The sequence below is a fragment of the Gymnogyps californianus genome, chromosome 24 (genome assembly GCF_018139145.2).
Source record: "Gymnogyps californianus isolate 813 chromosome 24, ASM1813914v2, whole genome shotgun sequence".
Classification (NCBI taxonomy): Eukaryota; Metazoa; Chordata; class Aves; order Accipitriformes; family Cathartidae; genus Gymnogyps; species Gymnogyps californianus.
In genome coordinates, this window is record NC_059494.1 from 3,149,689 (window position 1) to 3,165,099 (window position 15,411).

Consider the following 15,411-nt stretch of genomic DNA (forward strand, 5'->3'; position numbering starts at 1 on the left):
ATTACTGATTGCTTATTGGCGCTGCGTGCTTTCTAAAGGAAATTACCCCAAAGAGCAAATAAAATCCGGGATTAGCCCTATGAAAAGGGAAGGGATTTCCATATTGAGATAATACCGTGGCCGTCCCCCGTATGGGAGGGTTCAATAATGCGCCCCTCATTAGATGCCTCCTAACGAACCCTGATTAATTAGGGGCTGGTGGCTGGTCGTCCTGGGCCACCGCTGCCATTCTACCCCCCAAAAGTTGTGTTTTAAAGGATTTCAGGGCTGGTGTCCCCCCCATTTCCCGGTGTCCCCCCGCTTTCCCAGTGCCTTTCTAATGGGTTTATGTTGGAGGCTGAGCCAGTGCGGATGGAATCTGGGATCCCATGGGAATGAGCCGAGCCGGGATCAGCTCCGGGTGCGACGATGGCTGGTGAGGATGGGACGGGGCGGGGACCGCGGTGCCTCTGTCCCCACCGTGGCATGGGGGGGTCTCACCGGGGTGTCACCGGGTGGTCCCGTGCCGGCGGTTTCCCGTGATGCTTTGGGAGGGGACGCTCGGGGTGTCCCATGGGTGGCCCCCCCCCCCCCGGGTCCCCGGCTGCGGTGACAGCTGCTGGGGGGGGGGGGGGGTTGGCTCCGGTTACGGTGACATCAGCCCTACCTTCCCACCTGGCGCGGGTGGGGGGCACGGGCCCCCCTCCCCTGGGGGTCCCTGGGGGGGTTACGTGACAGCTGAGCCGCTTTCGGGACGCCGAGGCCCCCAGCGCCGTCAGGGCGTCCTGAGGAGGGGGGGGGGGACGACACGACGACCCACCCCCAGCTATGGGACCCAAGCATCCGGGACCCCCGCTCCGAGCGGTGGGGACAGCGGTGGCCGTGCCATAGGGCCAGCGGCGGAGGTGGCCGGTGGAGCTCAGGTGGGCAGAGCGGGGTGCTGGGGGGGGGCAGGAGCCGTGCCCAGACAGGGCTCCCATCTCTGGGAGGGGAATGGGGGCCGTGTACCCCCCCCAGCAGGCAGGGGGGGAGGCTGGCAGCCCCCTCTTTGGGGTCACAGGGATCCCACTGTGCTTGAGGATCACTGCAGTCCCCCCCTTTATCAGCCCCTGGAAATTATGACATGGGGGGGGGGGGCAAAACTGGGGGGTTGCCCCCCCTTCCTGCCCCATCACCCCTGTGTTGGGGGTCGGGGAGATGCTGCGGGGGAGGGAAGGGCAGGGTGAGCGGCTGTGGCCCCCCCCCAAAGCTTTGTGTGCAGAGGGTGAGGGCTAAGTGTGCTTTCAAATGGGGAAACTGAGGCATGGAGCAGGGGGCTCCAGCAGGGACGAGGACAAGGGACGTGCCCCAGGCTGTTCAGCCACTCAGTGTCGGAGACATCCGGGCTGGAGACCCCCATCCCACCCGGACCACCCAGCACATCCCCAGCACGGCCGCCCTTGTCCCCACCCGCTGCCTCAGTTTCCCCACAGCCGTGTCGGGGACATGCACGATGACTGTCCCCTCTCCTCCGCCACCGCCATGAATGGGTCCCTGTTTGTCACCCGTCTCCCCGCCGTGCCCCCCTCCCCGCCGTGCCCCCTCCTCCCCGGCCCCCTCCTCCCCGCTGCCTTCGCTGCCTTTTCTTTGCCTGCACAATCGCAGGCATTTATGGTGCCGGAGGCTCCGGTTACCCCGCGCCCGCCCGCTGTCACCACACAGGCTGCGGAGGGGGGGGGACGGGACGGTGACACCGGACCCCCCACTTGGGGTTACAGGCGCTCGAGGCTACGACACGACCTCCCCGCACCCCAAATCCCACACCCGGCGTGGGTGGATTCTCAAGTGGTTGATATACGCTGAGCCCTTCCCTTGGGCTGCTTTTTGGGGTCCCCCCCCTCCCTCCGGTGCCTGGGGACCCCGTAGGGACACTGAAATTTGGTGATTTTGGGATGCTGCTGGTGTCGGCCGGTGTTTGCGGGGTTACGGCACAGGGACATCATCGTTTGGGTAACGAGGCTGGGCCCCCCGCAAGCCCCCTAAAGGGAAAGCTGGGGGGGGGGGGGGGCTTTGGAGGAGCCCCCTAATTCAGCGCGGGTGGTAAAAGCCTCTGAGGCTTTAATTACGGCAATTAAATTGTTAACGGCTTTTATAAAACAGCTCAGACACAAAAAATAGAGGAAAAAAAATAGGAATTTCTAAGCTGGTGCCCAGCGGATGGGGACTGTCCCGGCCGGTTTGTCACCCACGGCACACCGCCGCCGGCCCGGCTGCACCGTAGGTGCAGCCGGGCCGGCGGCGGTGTGCCGTGGGTGACAAACCGGCAGCTCCCTGTGCCAAAACCAGCTCATTTCCCTCTTTTTTGGGGAGGAAAAATCCCCCCTATCGCACTCCTCAACATGAACTCGTCGGCAACACCAAACTTCTGGCTTGGCTTTTGGCGTTTGCTGTGGTTGCGCCACGGTTGTGCCGCCGGTGTTGCCGGCTCGGCCGCGGCGGGCTTTGAGGCATGGTTTGCTCTTGCAGGCACCCGTCGGTTATTTTTAATAGAAATATATAAAAAAAGTGAGTAAGAGGCGGTGCCGTCTGCTGCTTAGGTAAGTGGGGAAACTGAGGCACGGCCCCGTTCCGTGGCTGGTTATCTTGGCCCGCGTGGCTGTGGCCGTCCCCAGGAGGCCACCGGGAGGTTGAGTCCGTCTGAGCCCGGCTCACCGCCCACAGGGGTGTCCCTGGGGACTGTCACACTGTGGGGTCAGTTGTCTCTGGGAGCTGTGACGCTGTGGGGTTGGGTGTCCCTGGGGTCTGTGACACCCTGGGGACATTGTTGGATGTCCCTGGGGGCTGTGACACTGTGGGGATGGGGTCAGTTGTCTCCAAGGACTGTGACACCGTGGGGACGGGGCTGGGTGTCCCCAGAGACTGTGACACTGTGGGGATGAGGTGGGTGTCCCCAGGGACTGTGACACTGTGAGGACGGGGCTGGGTGTCCCCAGAGACTGTGACGCTGTGGGGACGAGGTGGGTGTCCCCAGAGACTGTGACACTGTGGGGACAGGTTTGGGTGTCCCCAGAGACTGTGACGCCGTGGGGAGAGGTGGGTGTCCCGGGACTGTGACACTGTGGGGACAGGTTGGGTGTCCCCAGGAGCTGTGACACCGTGGGACGAGGTGGGTGTCCCTGGGGGCTGTGACACTGTGGGATGGGGTGGGTGTCCTCAAAACTGTGACACCGTGGGGACGAGGTGGGTGTCCCTGGGGGCTGTGACACTGTGGGGATGGGGGTGGGTGTCCTCAAAAACTGTGACACCATGGGGACGAGGTGGGTGTCCCTGGCGGCTGGGACACTGTGGGATGTTGTTGGATGTCCTGCCCCTTGGATGTCCCTGGGGCTGTGACACTGTGGGGATGGGGTCAGTTGTCCCCGGGGCTGTGACACCAGGGTCAGGTCCTATGGGGGTCAGCTCCTACCCGGGGGCTGTGACACAGCGGGGTCGGGGTCAGGTGTCCCCGGAGGCTGTGACACCGCAGAGGGGACCGGGATGGCGACAGTGCCGGGTCTCACCGGGGCCGGTGACACCGCAGAGAGGACGGGGTCGAGTCTCCTCGCTGGCACTGCCCGGCGTCCTGGCTCCGTGACCCCCAGCCTCACGCAATGTCACCCGTCCTCGCTGCCCGCAGGGGACGCGGCAGCCGGAGGGCGATGGTTCGATCGCGCCCGCTCCCTGCTCTCGTGGGATTGATAATCAATCAAATCCCCGCCTGGCTGCTAATTACCCAGCCCTGCCCCTGTCCCCACTGCCCACGGGGACAGGTGGCAGGACGGTGACGATGGCCCGGCGCAGTGGGGGGACGGTGGCGGTGGCGTTGGGGCTGCCCGGCTTGGGGGTGCCACGGCACGTGGCGCTCCGATGTGTCCCCAGGGATTTTCCGAGCCATCCCGATGGCATTTCGGATGCGGGGAAAGTCTCGCTGGCTTCCGCCGTGTCCCCATGTCCCCGTGTCCCCAGCCCTGCCGTGCCACCACGCACTGGCTTAGTTCCCCGTGGGTTGGTGGTGGTGAGCCGCCAGTAAAGCCCCAGTTTGGGCCCAGTAGTCCCAGTGCGGAGCCGCGCAGGCGCTGGGGGCGGCTCGGCGGGGGCGCGGGGGCCGCTTTTCCCAGCATATTTGAAATTCTTCAGCCGGGGAAGGACTCGCTTCCCTATCGCCAATCCCAGCCGCATCCCGTGCCGGCCCCTTGCCGCTGGCACCGGCCCAGCGCCGGCGCCTTAAGCCCCCCACCCGCCCCGCCGAGACCCCCCCTGGACCCCAGCACCGGTGATGGGTTTGGGGTGCGGGTGCTATGGGGTGAGGGAGTCCGTGGCATGCAATGGAGAGGGAACCCAGGCGTCCGGGTGGGTGCTGCCCCCCTCCCACCTCACCCCGTGCCCGCAGGTGCAGTGGGTGCCCACCCGCGCCGGGGGACACCATGGGGCCACCCCCTCGCGTCCCCCTCGTCCTGCTGCTCCTGCTCACGGTGGAGAGGACGGCCCGTGGCACCTTCCCCGAGGAGCCCGGCCCCATCACTGTGGCCCCCGAAGACTGTGAGTGCCCACCCAAGGGTGCAGGGTGGGGGTCAGGGTGCTGCATCGATGCACAAGGGGGGACACGGCTTGGCATGGAGAAGGGATGGGGTTTTGGGGTGCTTTGGGGTGAAGGCAGGAGGGGAGCACCCATGGGCAGGGGTTTGGGATGCTTTGGGGTGAAGGTGGGGGGGGGGCACCCATGGGCAGGGCTGGGTGAGGGTGGTCACCCTGGCTGGCTGGGGGAACCGGGGTGGGTGGGGGTGCCCCGGCAGCGTGTGACACCCCCTCCCATGTGTCCCCCCCAGACGTGAAGCACTACGCCGTCTTCGTGGGCCACGGGACGAGCCGCCCGGCCGGCCCCGAGGGTGGGGGGACCCAGCGCCTCAACATCCAGCGCATCCTCAAGGTCAACCGGACCCTCTTCATCGGGGACAGGTCCGAACCGCGGCACCCCAAAGCCTCCCCCTCTGCCAGGAGTGGGCACCCGACACCACCCCAACCCTCTTTGCTGGGGAGGGACCCCACTACCTGCCCTGGGGCACCCCAATATCTGCCATGGGGCACCCCAGGGGGCTTTGGCGGGGCTGTCCCTGCCCCAGTAATGCTCATCACCCACCCCAGCACCCCACATCTCCCCAGGGGGGTGGCGGTGCATCCTGCACCCCCCACAACATGCCTCGCTCGGGGGGCACATCCCGGGGGTGCCCCCGAGCATCGCGGCCAGGAGCCCCACAGGGTGGTGACACCCGTGTCCTCCTCTCCAGGGACAACGTCTACCGCGTGAGCCTGGAGCCCACCGGTGCCGGCGAGATGCGGTACCACCGGGTAAGTGCCGAGTCCCCGGGTGCTGGGGGGGCACTGGGGGGGGGCTGCTGGCTTCTCCCCAGCCCCACGCTGGGTTTTCTCCCCCCTCGCAGAAGCTGACGTGGCACTCGAACCAGCACGACATCAGCATCTGCCGGATGAAGGGGAAACAGGAGGTACAGGGTGGGGGGGTCCGCATCCCGTGAGACCCCCCCCCGGGTGGGAACTGAGCACCCTCCTGCGCCCCGTCTCACACGGACAAAGCCACCCCGTCCCCGTCCCCCCGGGTGTCACCCTGCGCCTCCCTGCTCCCTGCCGGCGGTTGTGTCTCCATGATTTATTGGCCGCTTGGATAATTGGATTTGTAATTAATTATTTCGGACCCGTGGATCAGAGCAGGCACAGCCCAGCAGCTGCCAGAAATCCAATTTCTAGGTCCCATAAATGCCATTTTGGGGTGAAAACACCCCCCAAGCCAGACCTTCGCAGTGATGGGGGCCTGAGTGGGAGCACCCACGGGTGGGGTGGGGGGGCTCCGGGTGCCGAGGGGTGACGGTCCCCTCTCGCCGGCGCAGGCAGAGTGCCGTAACTTCGTCAAGGTGCTGCTGGTGCGGAACGAGAGCCTGCTCTTCGTCTGCGGCACCAACGCCTTCAACCCCGTCTGTGCCAACTACAGCGTGAGTCACCCACCCCCCCTCAGTTCGGGGGCACCTGGGACCCCACGTGTCACCCCCCCTGTGTCCGGGTGACCGGCTCACGGGCAGGGGATGCTCCTGCCTGCGCTGCCGACGCAGCCCGGACCCCGCTGCCCGCGTGGCATCGCTCACGGCCCCATCTCACCCGCTATAGATGGACACGCTGGAGCCCATCGGGGACAACATCAGCGGCATGGCCCGGTGTCCCTACGACCCCAAGCACGCCAACGTGGCCCTCTTCACAGGTCAGTGCTGGCACCCCGGCACCGTGCCGGGTGCTCTGCCCACCGTCCCCTGCCCCGCGCCTGGCTGACGCCCCTCTCCCACGCAGGGGGGATGCTCTTCACCGCCACGGTGACGGATTTCCTGGCCATCGATGCCGTCATCTACCGCAGCCTGGGGGACAGCCCGACCCTCCGCACCGTCAAACACGACTCCAAATGGTTCAAAGGTGCCTCCCCCGGCGTGGTGCCCACCATATGCCATGCCAAGACGTGGCACACGTCCCCTTTCGCGCCATCCTGGGACATCCCTGACCCTGCCACTGTCCCCGCAGAGCCCTACTTCGTGCACGCCGTGGAATGGAGGAGCCACGTCTACTTCTTCTTCCGGGAGATCGCCATGGAGTTCAACTACCTGGAGAAGGTGGGAGACATTCCCACGGTGGCCTGAGACACCCGGGGGGGGACAGGGACGAGGGGACAGTCATCGGGGTTGGGTACCAGGTGATGATGGGTGTCCACCCCACAGGTGGTGGTGTCCCGGGTGGCCCGGGTGTGTAAGAACGACATGGGGGCTCGCAGCGGGTGCTGGAGAAGCAGTGGACCTCCTTCCTCAAGGCCCGGCTCAACTGCTCCGTGCCGGGCGACTCGCATTTCTACTTCAACGTCATCCAAGCCGTGACGGACATCCTGGAGCTGGACGGGCGCCCCGTGGTGCTGGCCGTCTTCTCCACGCCTGCCAACAGGTCGGACCCTCTTGTGCCCTGCCGAGACCCCCGGGGCTGGGCTGGGACCCCTCTGTGCACCCCAGCACCCACGGGGGACGTGGGGGACATGGAGGGCGGGTTGAGGTGTTCACCCCGTGCCCGTGTCCCCCCAGCATCCCCGGCTCGGCCGTCTGCGCCTTCGACATGACCCAAGTGGCCGCCGTCTTTGAGGGACGTTTCCGGGAGCAGAAATCACCCGAGTCCATCTGGACCCCCGTGCCTGAGGACATGGTGCCGAAGCCCCGGTGAGTGACGTGCCGCGGGGACAGAGATGGGGACAGCCAGGCTGGGACCGGCAGGCAGGGGCATGGGGATGGAGGTGGGGACAGGGATGGGGACAGGGACAGCCACGGCTGGTACCCGCAGGGAGAGCGATGGGAGTGGGCACAGGGGCAGGGATGGGGACAGGGACAGGGATGGGGACAGGGATGATCAGGGCTGGTACCTGCAGGGAGGGTGGTGGGGATGGGGATGGGGATGAGGATGGGGACAGGGACGGGGACAGGGTTGGCAAGGGCTGCTACTGGCAGGGACAGTGGTGGGGATGGGGAAAGGGACAGGGATGGGGACAGGGACAGTCAGGGCTGACACCAGCAGGAAGGGTGGTGGGGATGGGGACAGGAACGGTGACAGCCAGGGCCAGTACCAGTGGGGATGGGGACAAGGCTGGGGACAGGGCCAGCGTGGCCGTGGGGCTGCTGAGCTGTGCCGCGGCCGCAGGCCCGGGTGCTGCGCGTCCCCGGGGATGCGCTACAACTCCTCCAGCGCCTTCCCCGACGAGATCCTCAACTTCGTCAAGACGCACCCGCTGATGGACGAGGCGGTGCCCTCCCTGGGCAACGCGCCCTGGATCCTCCGCACCATGAGCCGGTGAGCACCCCGGGGCAGGATCTGGCCCGGGGAGGGGCGGGGGGGGCGCTGGTGGGTGCTAGTGGGGGCTGGTGGGGGCTGGTGGGGGCTGGCCAGAGCCTCTCGCGCCGCCCTTGCACGTGTGTGCCAGCACCGGGAGAGCACCGGGAGACCTGATAAATCTTATAAACTTTGCAGTCGAGATTGTCTCATCCTAATTAAATCTGCCTTAATTGCTGCTTGATGGGGAATTAATCAAGCGGCGCTCGCGGGCCGTAGCCTCCTGCCAGTAGGGCAGCCAGGGCACACGCGGGGCTGGGAATGGGGACACAGGGCTGGGACAGGGACACGGGGGTGGGGATGAGCATGTGGGGATGGGGATGGGGACAGGAGACTGGGGCCGGGGACATGGGGCTGGGGCCGGGGACGTGGGGCTGGGACGTGGGGCCGGGGACGTGAGGCTGGGGCCGGGGTCGCAGGGCTGGGAGTGGAGACATGAGGCTGGGGATGGGCACGTGGGGCTGGGGACGGGGACACGGGGCTGGGGACAGGCATGTGGGACTGGGGACCAGCTGGGATCCTGCCGAGGGATCGGGGGGATCTGGGCTGGTTCCTTAGTGGGATCTGAGCTGGATCCCAGGTGGGATCTGGGTGGAATCCAGGCTGGGTCCAGGCAGGATGCGGGCAGGATCCTGAGTGGGAGCTGGGATGAGTCGTGGGTGGGATGTGGGATGGGTCTGGCTGGTTCCTGGCTGGGACCTAGGCTGGGTCCCGGCCAGGATCTGGACTGGTTTCCATTTGGGATCTGCACGGCCCCTCGCGCTCCTTGGGGACTCCCTGCTCTGGGCCAGCCGCAGCCTGTCCATCCCCAGGGAGGGTCCCAGCCCCCCACCCTGCCTCAGTTTCCCCCTCCCCGGCGACACGCGGGCTCCCACCCACCCCAACACCCTGCTCCGTTCACACCGCGCAGGTACCAGCTCCGCAAGATCGTGGTGGACAACGCAGCGGGGCCGTGGGGCAACCACACCGTGGTCTTCCTGGGCTCCAGCACGGGCACCATCCTCAAGTTCCTCATCCAGCCCAACGCCAGCGCCAGCCCCGCGCCCACCCCTCCCGGCAGCCAGAGCGTCTTCCTGGAGGAGTTTGAGACCTACCACCCCGGGAGGTGGGTGCTGGGGTGCTGGGAGGGAGGAAGAGGGGAGGAGTGGGCGACTGGGTGGGTGGGTGGGGGTGGTCAGGTGTGTGGATGGATGGGTGGGTGAGTGGGTGGGTGGGTGTGTGGATGGGCGGGTGGTTGGATGGATGGATGGGATGGATGGATGGATGGATGGATGGGTGGGTGGATGGGTGGGTGGGTGGTTGGATGAGTGGGTGGGTGGATGGATGAGTGGGTGGATGGATGGATGGGTGACTGGTTGGATGGGTGAGTGGGGTGAGTGGGTGGATGGGTGGGTGGACGGGTGGACAGATGGATGGATGGATGGATGGATGGATGGGTGGGTGGGTGGGTGGGTGGATGAGTGGGTGGGTGGATGGATGGATGGATGGATGACTGGTTGGATGGGTGAGTGGGTGGACGGGTGGATGGGTGGACGGGTGGACAGATGGATGGATAGATGGATGGATGGATGGTTGGATAGATGGATGGATGGTTGGATGGTTGGATGGATGGATGGATGGATGGATGGATGGGTGGATGGATGGATGGGTGGATGGGTGGATGGGTGGGTGGGTGGGTGGATGGATGAGTGATTGAGTGGCTGGATGGTTGGGTGAGTGATTGGATGGTTGGGTGGGTGGTTGGATTGATGGGTGGGTGGGTGGGTGGATGGATGAGATGTTTAGGGAGGGACTGATTGATGGTTGCAAGGTGACAGAGGAGGATGAATGAGGTGGTTGGGATAAGTGGATGGGTGAGACGGATGGATGGTTGGAGGGGATGGGTCAGAGGGTGGGTGAATGGGGTGGGGGAGTGGGTGAGGTGCCCTCCTCTGGACCAGCCTACGCTGGGGCCAGCTCCACGGCGGGCAGGCGTGGACCAGGGCTGGGGCCACGCTGAGCTCTGCCCTGTCCCCAGGTGTGGCCGGGACACAGAGGACGAGCGGCGGCTCCTGGGGCTGGAGCTGGACAAGGCGGCGGGGTCTCTGCTGCTGGCCTTCCCCCCGTGCGTGGCCAGGGTGCCCGTGGCTCGCTGCCAGCAGCACTCGGGCTGCATGAAGTGAGTGCGCCGGTCTCAGCCGCCCCCAGGGTGGGCAGGGCTCGCCGGGGAGGGGCCGTGTGAGGAGCAGGGGGGGTCTGCCTTCACATCCCAGGAATTTGCCCTGTGCCGGGATCCGGCTGGGAAGGGCTCAGCATGGCTGGGAGCACAGCCAGGGGAAACTGAGGCACGGCGCGGTGCGGGGCCAGGGTCCCTTGTGGGGGCCGGGGTGTCGCCCCCGCTATGTCGGGGCTGATCCTGACATCTCTGCTCCCTGCCAGGAACTGCCTTGGGAGCCGGGACCCCTACTGCGGCTGGACGCCCGAGGGCTCCTGCGTCTTCCTGGAGCCCAGCCCCAGGTAATGCTGCCAGGCCCGGGGTGGGGGGGACACTGGGGGACGTGGGAGGGGGACAGCGGGGTCTCAGGGGCTCTCTGGAGAGCATCGGCTCCTGCAAACCCCCTACCACTGAGACCCAGCAAACTCATTGCTTGCTGAAGCAAGCTGGGAGCCCTCTGCCAGACTATTAGGGACCAGCTGACCACCCCCCCCCCCAATTTGCACCCCTCCAGGGTGGCCTTTGAGCAGGACATTGCCGGCGGCAGCACATCCCACCTGGGCGAGTGCGAGGGTGAGTGCAGGGCAGGGACGGGGCTCGGGGACATGGCGGTGGCACCACCAGCTCCCCACCGTGGCCGTCCCCTGACGTGTTCCCCCCCTCCGCCATCACCCAGGGCTGGTGACGGAGAGCTTCGTGGACGAGCCGGACGGGCTGGTATCGGTGAACCTGTTGGTGATCTCCTCCGTAGCCGCCTTCGTCATCGGCGCCGTCATCTCCGGCTTCAGCGTCTGCTGGTTCATCGGCCACCGGGACCGCAAGGAGCTGGCTCGCCGCAAGGACAAGGAGACCATCCTGGCGCACAGCGAGTCGGTGGTGAGCGTCAGCCGGCTGGGCGAGCGGCGGGCGCGCGGCGGGCAACCCGGCGCCTTGCTGGCCCCGCTCATGCCCAACGGTTGGCCCAAGGAGTTGGGGAAGGTCACCCAACACGACCTGGACTCGGGGGTCCTGCCCACGCCGGAGCAGACCCCGTTGCAGCAGAAACGCTGCCCCGGCGCCCTCCAAAACTGCACCTGGGAGCAGAGTCATAACATCATCAACGCCGCTTTGCGGGACCCCGGTGGATCCGGCACTACCGCCGCCGGCGCCGGTCGGCTGCACGCCGGCTCCGGCCGCCCGGCTCGCGGCATCCCCCTCTCCTGCCACGCCATCCTGGTGGATCAGGAGCTGGAGGCCGAACTCAGCGACTCCTCGGGTGACGGGCATTGGGGTCGGGACCCCCAGGAGGGTCCCCGCACCCGGCAACACCCACCCGCCGGCACCCGCCGCCCACCCCGCAGCTCCTACGGTGACTTCGCCGGCACGCCACACCCCAGCCCCAATCGCCGACGGGTGGTTTCGGCACCCGGCGGGGAGGGGGGAGACTTTACCGAGGGGCCACCCTGGCACCCCGAGCAGCTGAACTTCAACGCCAACAACGGCACGGGCCGCCCTGGCGCCCACCTCAAGAGGAACCACACGTTCAACAGCGGCGAGGTGCCGGCGAGCGGTTATGGGCGACACGGCACGGCACCGCGGGCACCCAGCGCCGGGCCCCCGCGGGCGCTGACGGACCTGCACCACCTCCTGCGCTACGGCGTGGAGCGGACTCCCTCGGGAAAATAGGGTCCCACCGTGTGTGTGTGTGTGTCACCCCCCACCCAGGACACCCATGGGGTCCCCCGGCTCCCTGGGGACAGGGAGGGGTGGCCAGGCAGGAGCTGTGGGCAATGGGGTGAGATGCTGCATGGGTGGGGGGGAGGGGGGGGGACAGGCACCCCCTGGGTGCCCCCAGATACGGTTTGGGGGTGTCCCCAGCTGGCGTGGGGCAGTGCCCTGTGCTCCGGCTGCTTTGCCCCAGCTCCCGGGGGGGATCCGTCCATCCCGTCCCCTCCCCAGGCTGGACCCAGGGACCGTGGCACCCTGGGAGGGGGATCCCTGGGAGGCAGCAGGATGGACACACGGACACGGGCACAGCCGAGGCAGAGCAGGGCTGTGCCCCCCACCCCGCAAGCCCCTCGGCCCCATCAGCTGCACCCAGGCACCCGGAGGGGCTTGTGGGTGCTGCCAGCACCCTGGGGACACCCGGCCAGGGGGTGCCACCGAGGTGCGTTGGTTGCGGTGATGGGACACGGTGAACGTTTGGGGTGCAGGGAGGTGGGGGGGCCCCAAATGTGTGCGTTATCTGGGGAGAGGGCACACTCACACCCCCCCCCCAGCCTGGGGTCAACCCCCGCCCAGTGCCAGCTTGGGGGGGGCTCATCCATCCCCCCCCCCCCCCCCCCCCCCCGGCACCCCCCTCCTGGAAAGCACAGCCGGGGTGTGGGGGCACCGCTGGGGCTGGGGGGCCCCCACCGAACCCACTCTCTGCTGGCAAAGGGTGCCCTTTCGGTGCCACCCCTGCCCGGCCCCGGGGTGGCGGGTCCCCGGGGAGGGAGGGGGGTGGCAGGTCCCCAGGGGGGTGGCAGGCTGTAAATAGGGTGGGGGGGCGACGGGTGCCCCCCCCCCCGCGGCCATGCATGCGGCCGCCCGCGGTCTGTACCCCGCAGCCCCAATAAACGCCCGTTTACCAGAGGCGACTCCCCCGCCGCCGCCTCGGCACCTTCTTACCCCCCCCGGGACCCTCCGGACACGGGGGTGCTGCGGCGGGTGGCGGGAGGGGGCACGGGCCGGGCTGCCCGGGGACTCCTGGTGTGCAAAGCCCCCGTGCACGCACACGCACCCCCCCCTGCCACACACATCTCCGTGCACTCACCCCCCCCACCGTGGGCACACGTACATCCCGCTGCGCACACACATGCACCCCCCCGTGCACCCAGCCACCCACCCGTGCTCACACCCCCCCTCCGAGCACCCACACTCCTGTACCCACACCCCTGTGCTCCCACTCCCCTCGTGCACCCACACCCTGCGCTCACCCCCCCCCAGCACCCCCACCCCCCCACTCCCAGCCCCTCTCCCATGAAACGAGTTCCTCCGGGCTCAGCCTGCAGCAGCCACCGGCCACGGCTCATCGTGCCACGGAACCACTCGCCGGGCTTTGCCGTGAGGCAGCGGGTGTCACGCGGGGTCCCACCACTCCCCAGCACCCATGCCGTGCCGTGCCTCAGTTTCCCCCCCCCACGGCTGTACAGCACCACGTGCTGCCCATGGCGTGGTGGGTGCTGGGGTCCCATAAGGTCCCTGAGGGGGGGAAGGGAGGTGTCAATGCTGTGTCCCCCAAGAGCCGTGGGGTGCAATGGGGACACGGGGCCACCAGCACCCTGACCCTGCCCCGGATGCTGGCACCCTGCGAGCTGGCAGCAAAGGAGGCGATTTCCCAACCGGCATGTGAGGCCGAGCCACCAACCCCCCCCGCTGCGGGGTGACAGCCACCGAGGAGACAGGACGGTCCCCGAGGAGCCTCGCCAGCCAGTTGGGAAGGTGAGGGCAGGGTTGGGGGGCTCGGAGTGGGGCCAGGGAGGGGGGACATCGGGGTCAGGGCACCTTCCTGCCTGCAGCCGTGGCCTGCCCACCCTGGGGTGGAGAGCCGGCAGCGGGACGGCAGCGGCAGGGCTTGCACAACCCTCGAGTGACAATGGCCGCCTGCCCGCAGCACCATGATGCCACCGGGCCGGATCCTGCCACCGCTGCTGCTGCTGCTGCTGCTGGCGCTGCTGCCGCTCGGCCCCGCCGCGCCGTGCTCTCCCCAACCCAACGCCACCCGTTTCGTCTGCACGGAGCCCACCCTGAGCACCTTCCCCACGGGGCTGCCCCCCACCACCCTGGCCATCTCGGTGGAGTTCACGGTGCTGGATGCCCTCCTCCCCACCGCCCTGGCCGGGCTGCCCCAGCTGCAGGAGCTCCACCTCTCCTCCAACCGCCTCGCCACCCTCCCCGAAACCCTCCTGCACCCCGTGCCCACCCTGCGCGTCCTCGACCTGACGAACAACCTCCTGGCCGACCTCCCTGCCGGCATCTTCGGTGGCACCGGCCACCTCCAGCACTTGGTGCTGCGGGGGAACCGGCTGCGGGCATTGCAACCCGACTGGTTCCGGCACCTTCCCCGGCTGCAGTGGCTTGACCTGGCTGCCAACGTGTTGGCGGAGGTGCCGCCGGCGATTTTCCGCCCGCTGCGTTCCCTGCGTAGCCTGGATCTGTCCCACAACCACCTGGCAACCCTGGCACCGGGCGCACTGGCCGGGCTGCAGGCACTGGAGCGGCTCGACCTGGAGGGCAACCAGCTGGGCACGCTGCCGCCCGCCGCCTTCGCACCCACGCCCGCCCTGCGCCTCCTCTTCCTCCAGGATAACGAGCTGCGGGCGCTGCCCGCCGGCATCTTCGCCCCGCTGCGGCATCTCCGCGTCCTCGACCTGGCCCATAACCGGCTGCGGGCGCTGGAGCTGCCCCCCCGGCCCCCCGGCCCCGCGTTGGACCTCGACATCTCGGGCAACCCCTGGGTCTGCGAGTGCCCGCTGCTGGCGCTGCTGCGGCGGGCGGCCCCGCGGCTCACCGCCGCCCGCGGCACCCTCTGCGCCAGCCCCGCGCACCGCCGGGGACAGGAGGTGGCCGCCGTGAGCCGGGCTGGGGACACAGGCTGTGAGGCCAAGGGGGACGGGCAGCGCTCGCCGGACCCTTAGGCGAGGGGCTTGGTGTCACCCCAGGTGCCTGTGCATGTCACCTCCCTCCCTGCCGCTCTGTCCCCAGCCGAGACGAGCTCTCCTGGGGAAACTGAGGCAGGGAGACAGGGGTGCAGCTGTCCCCAGCACAGTGGCCCCTGTCCCCACCCCGTGATGCCCATCCCAGTGGCCCCCAGCCCCTTCCCACCTGGCTCAGGCTGTCCCCTGTCCCTGTCCCCATCTTGCCTGGCACACGTCCCTGTCCCCACCCCACAAGAGCACATTAAACACTGTCACTCAGTGCCACCGCACACTTTCTTCTGCGTGTCGTCCTACGAAGTCCCCGAGGATAAGGCAGTGACAGGCACCGTGTCACCCAGCCGTGCCCGTCCTGCACCCGCTGTGTCCCCTGCCCGTGCCCCCTCCCATCCAGGCCAGCCTGCTGCCCCGCAGGGCCACCCCGGGGCTTGCCCACCACCCTCTCCCACCCTCTGGTGTTGCTCACTGCTGGGTGCCCCTGCTGAGCACCCACAGGGGCTAGGGGAGGCCTGGGACCCTGCGGGGCTCTGCTTGGCTTGGGGACGCCTGGCATGGAGATGCTTGGCATGGAGACGTCTGGTATGGGGACACTTGGCGTGGGGACACCTGGTATGGGGACAGACAGCA

General features: G+C 67.8%; 2 protein-coding genes across 2 annotated transcripts; both read left to right on the top strand.

Annotated features, from left to right (window-relative positions):
• Positions 1-807: 807 nt before the first annotated feature.
• On the top strand, positions 808-11,818 carry SEMA6B (semaphorin 6B). The gene is given in 18 exon segments (XM_050910559.1): positions 808-902; positions 4,388-4,536; positions 4,824-4,953; positions 5,283-5,343; positions 5,436-5,498; positions 5,898-5,999; positions 6,172-6,262; positions 6,349-6,468; positions 6,574-6,662; positions 6,768-6,804; positions 6,807-6,984; positions 7,119-7,250; positions 7,726-7,875; positions 8,825-9,019; positions 9,932-10,072; positions 10,333-10,410; positions 10,623-10,681; positions 10,785-11,818. Coding segments are annotated over 18 exon segments (2,859 nt in total). The 3' UTR covers positions 11,774-11,818.
• A 1,928-nt stretch (positions 11,819-13,746) lies between these two features.
• LRG1 (leucine rich alpha-2-glycoprotein 1) lies at positions 13,747-14,847 on the top strand. Its single transcript, XM_050910669.1, has one exon. The coding sequence runs from the start codon at positions 13,747-13,749 to the stop codon at positions 14,764-14,766; it is 1,020 nt and encodes a 339-aa protein (XP_050766626.1). The 3' UTR covers positions 14,767-14,847.
• Positions 14,848-15,411: the final 564 nt, after the last annotated feature.

Excerpts from the sequence above, each read along its gene's own strand:
- LRG1 (XM_050910669.1), top strand. The coding sequence starts at position 13,747 with ATGATGCCACCGGGCCGGATCCTGCCACCGCTGCTGCTGCTGCTGCTG.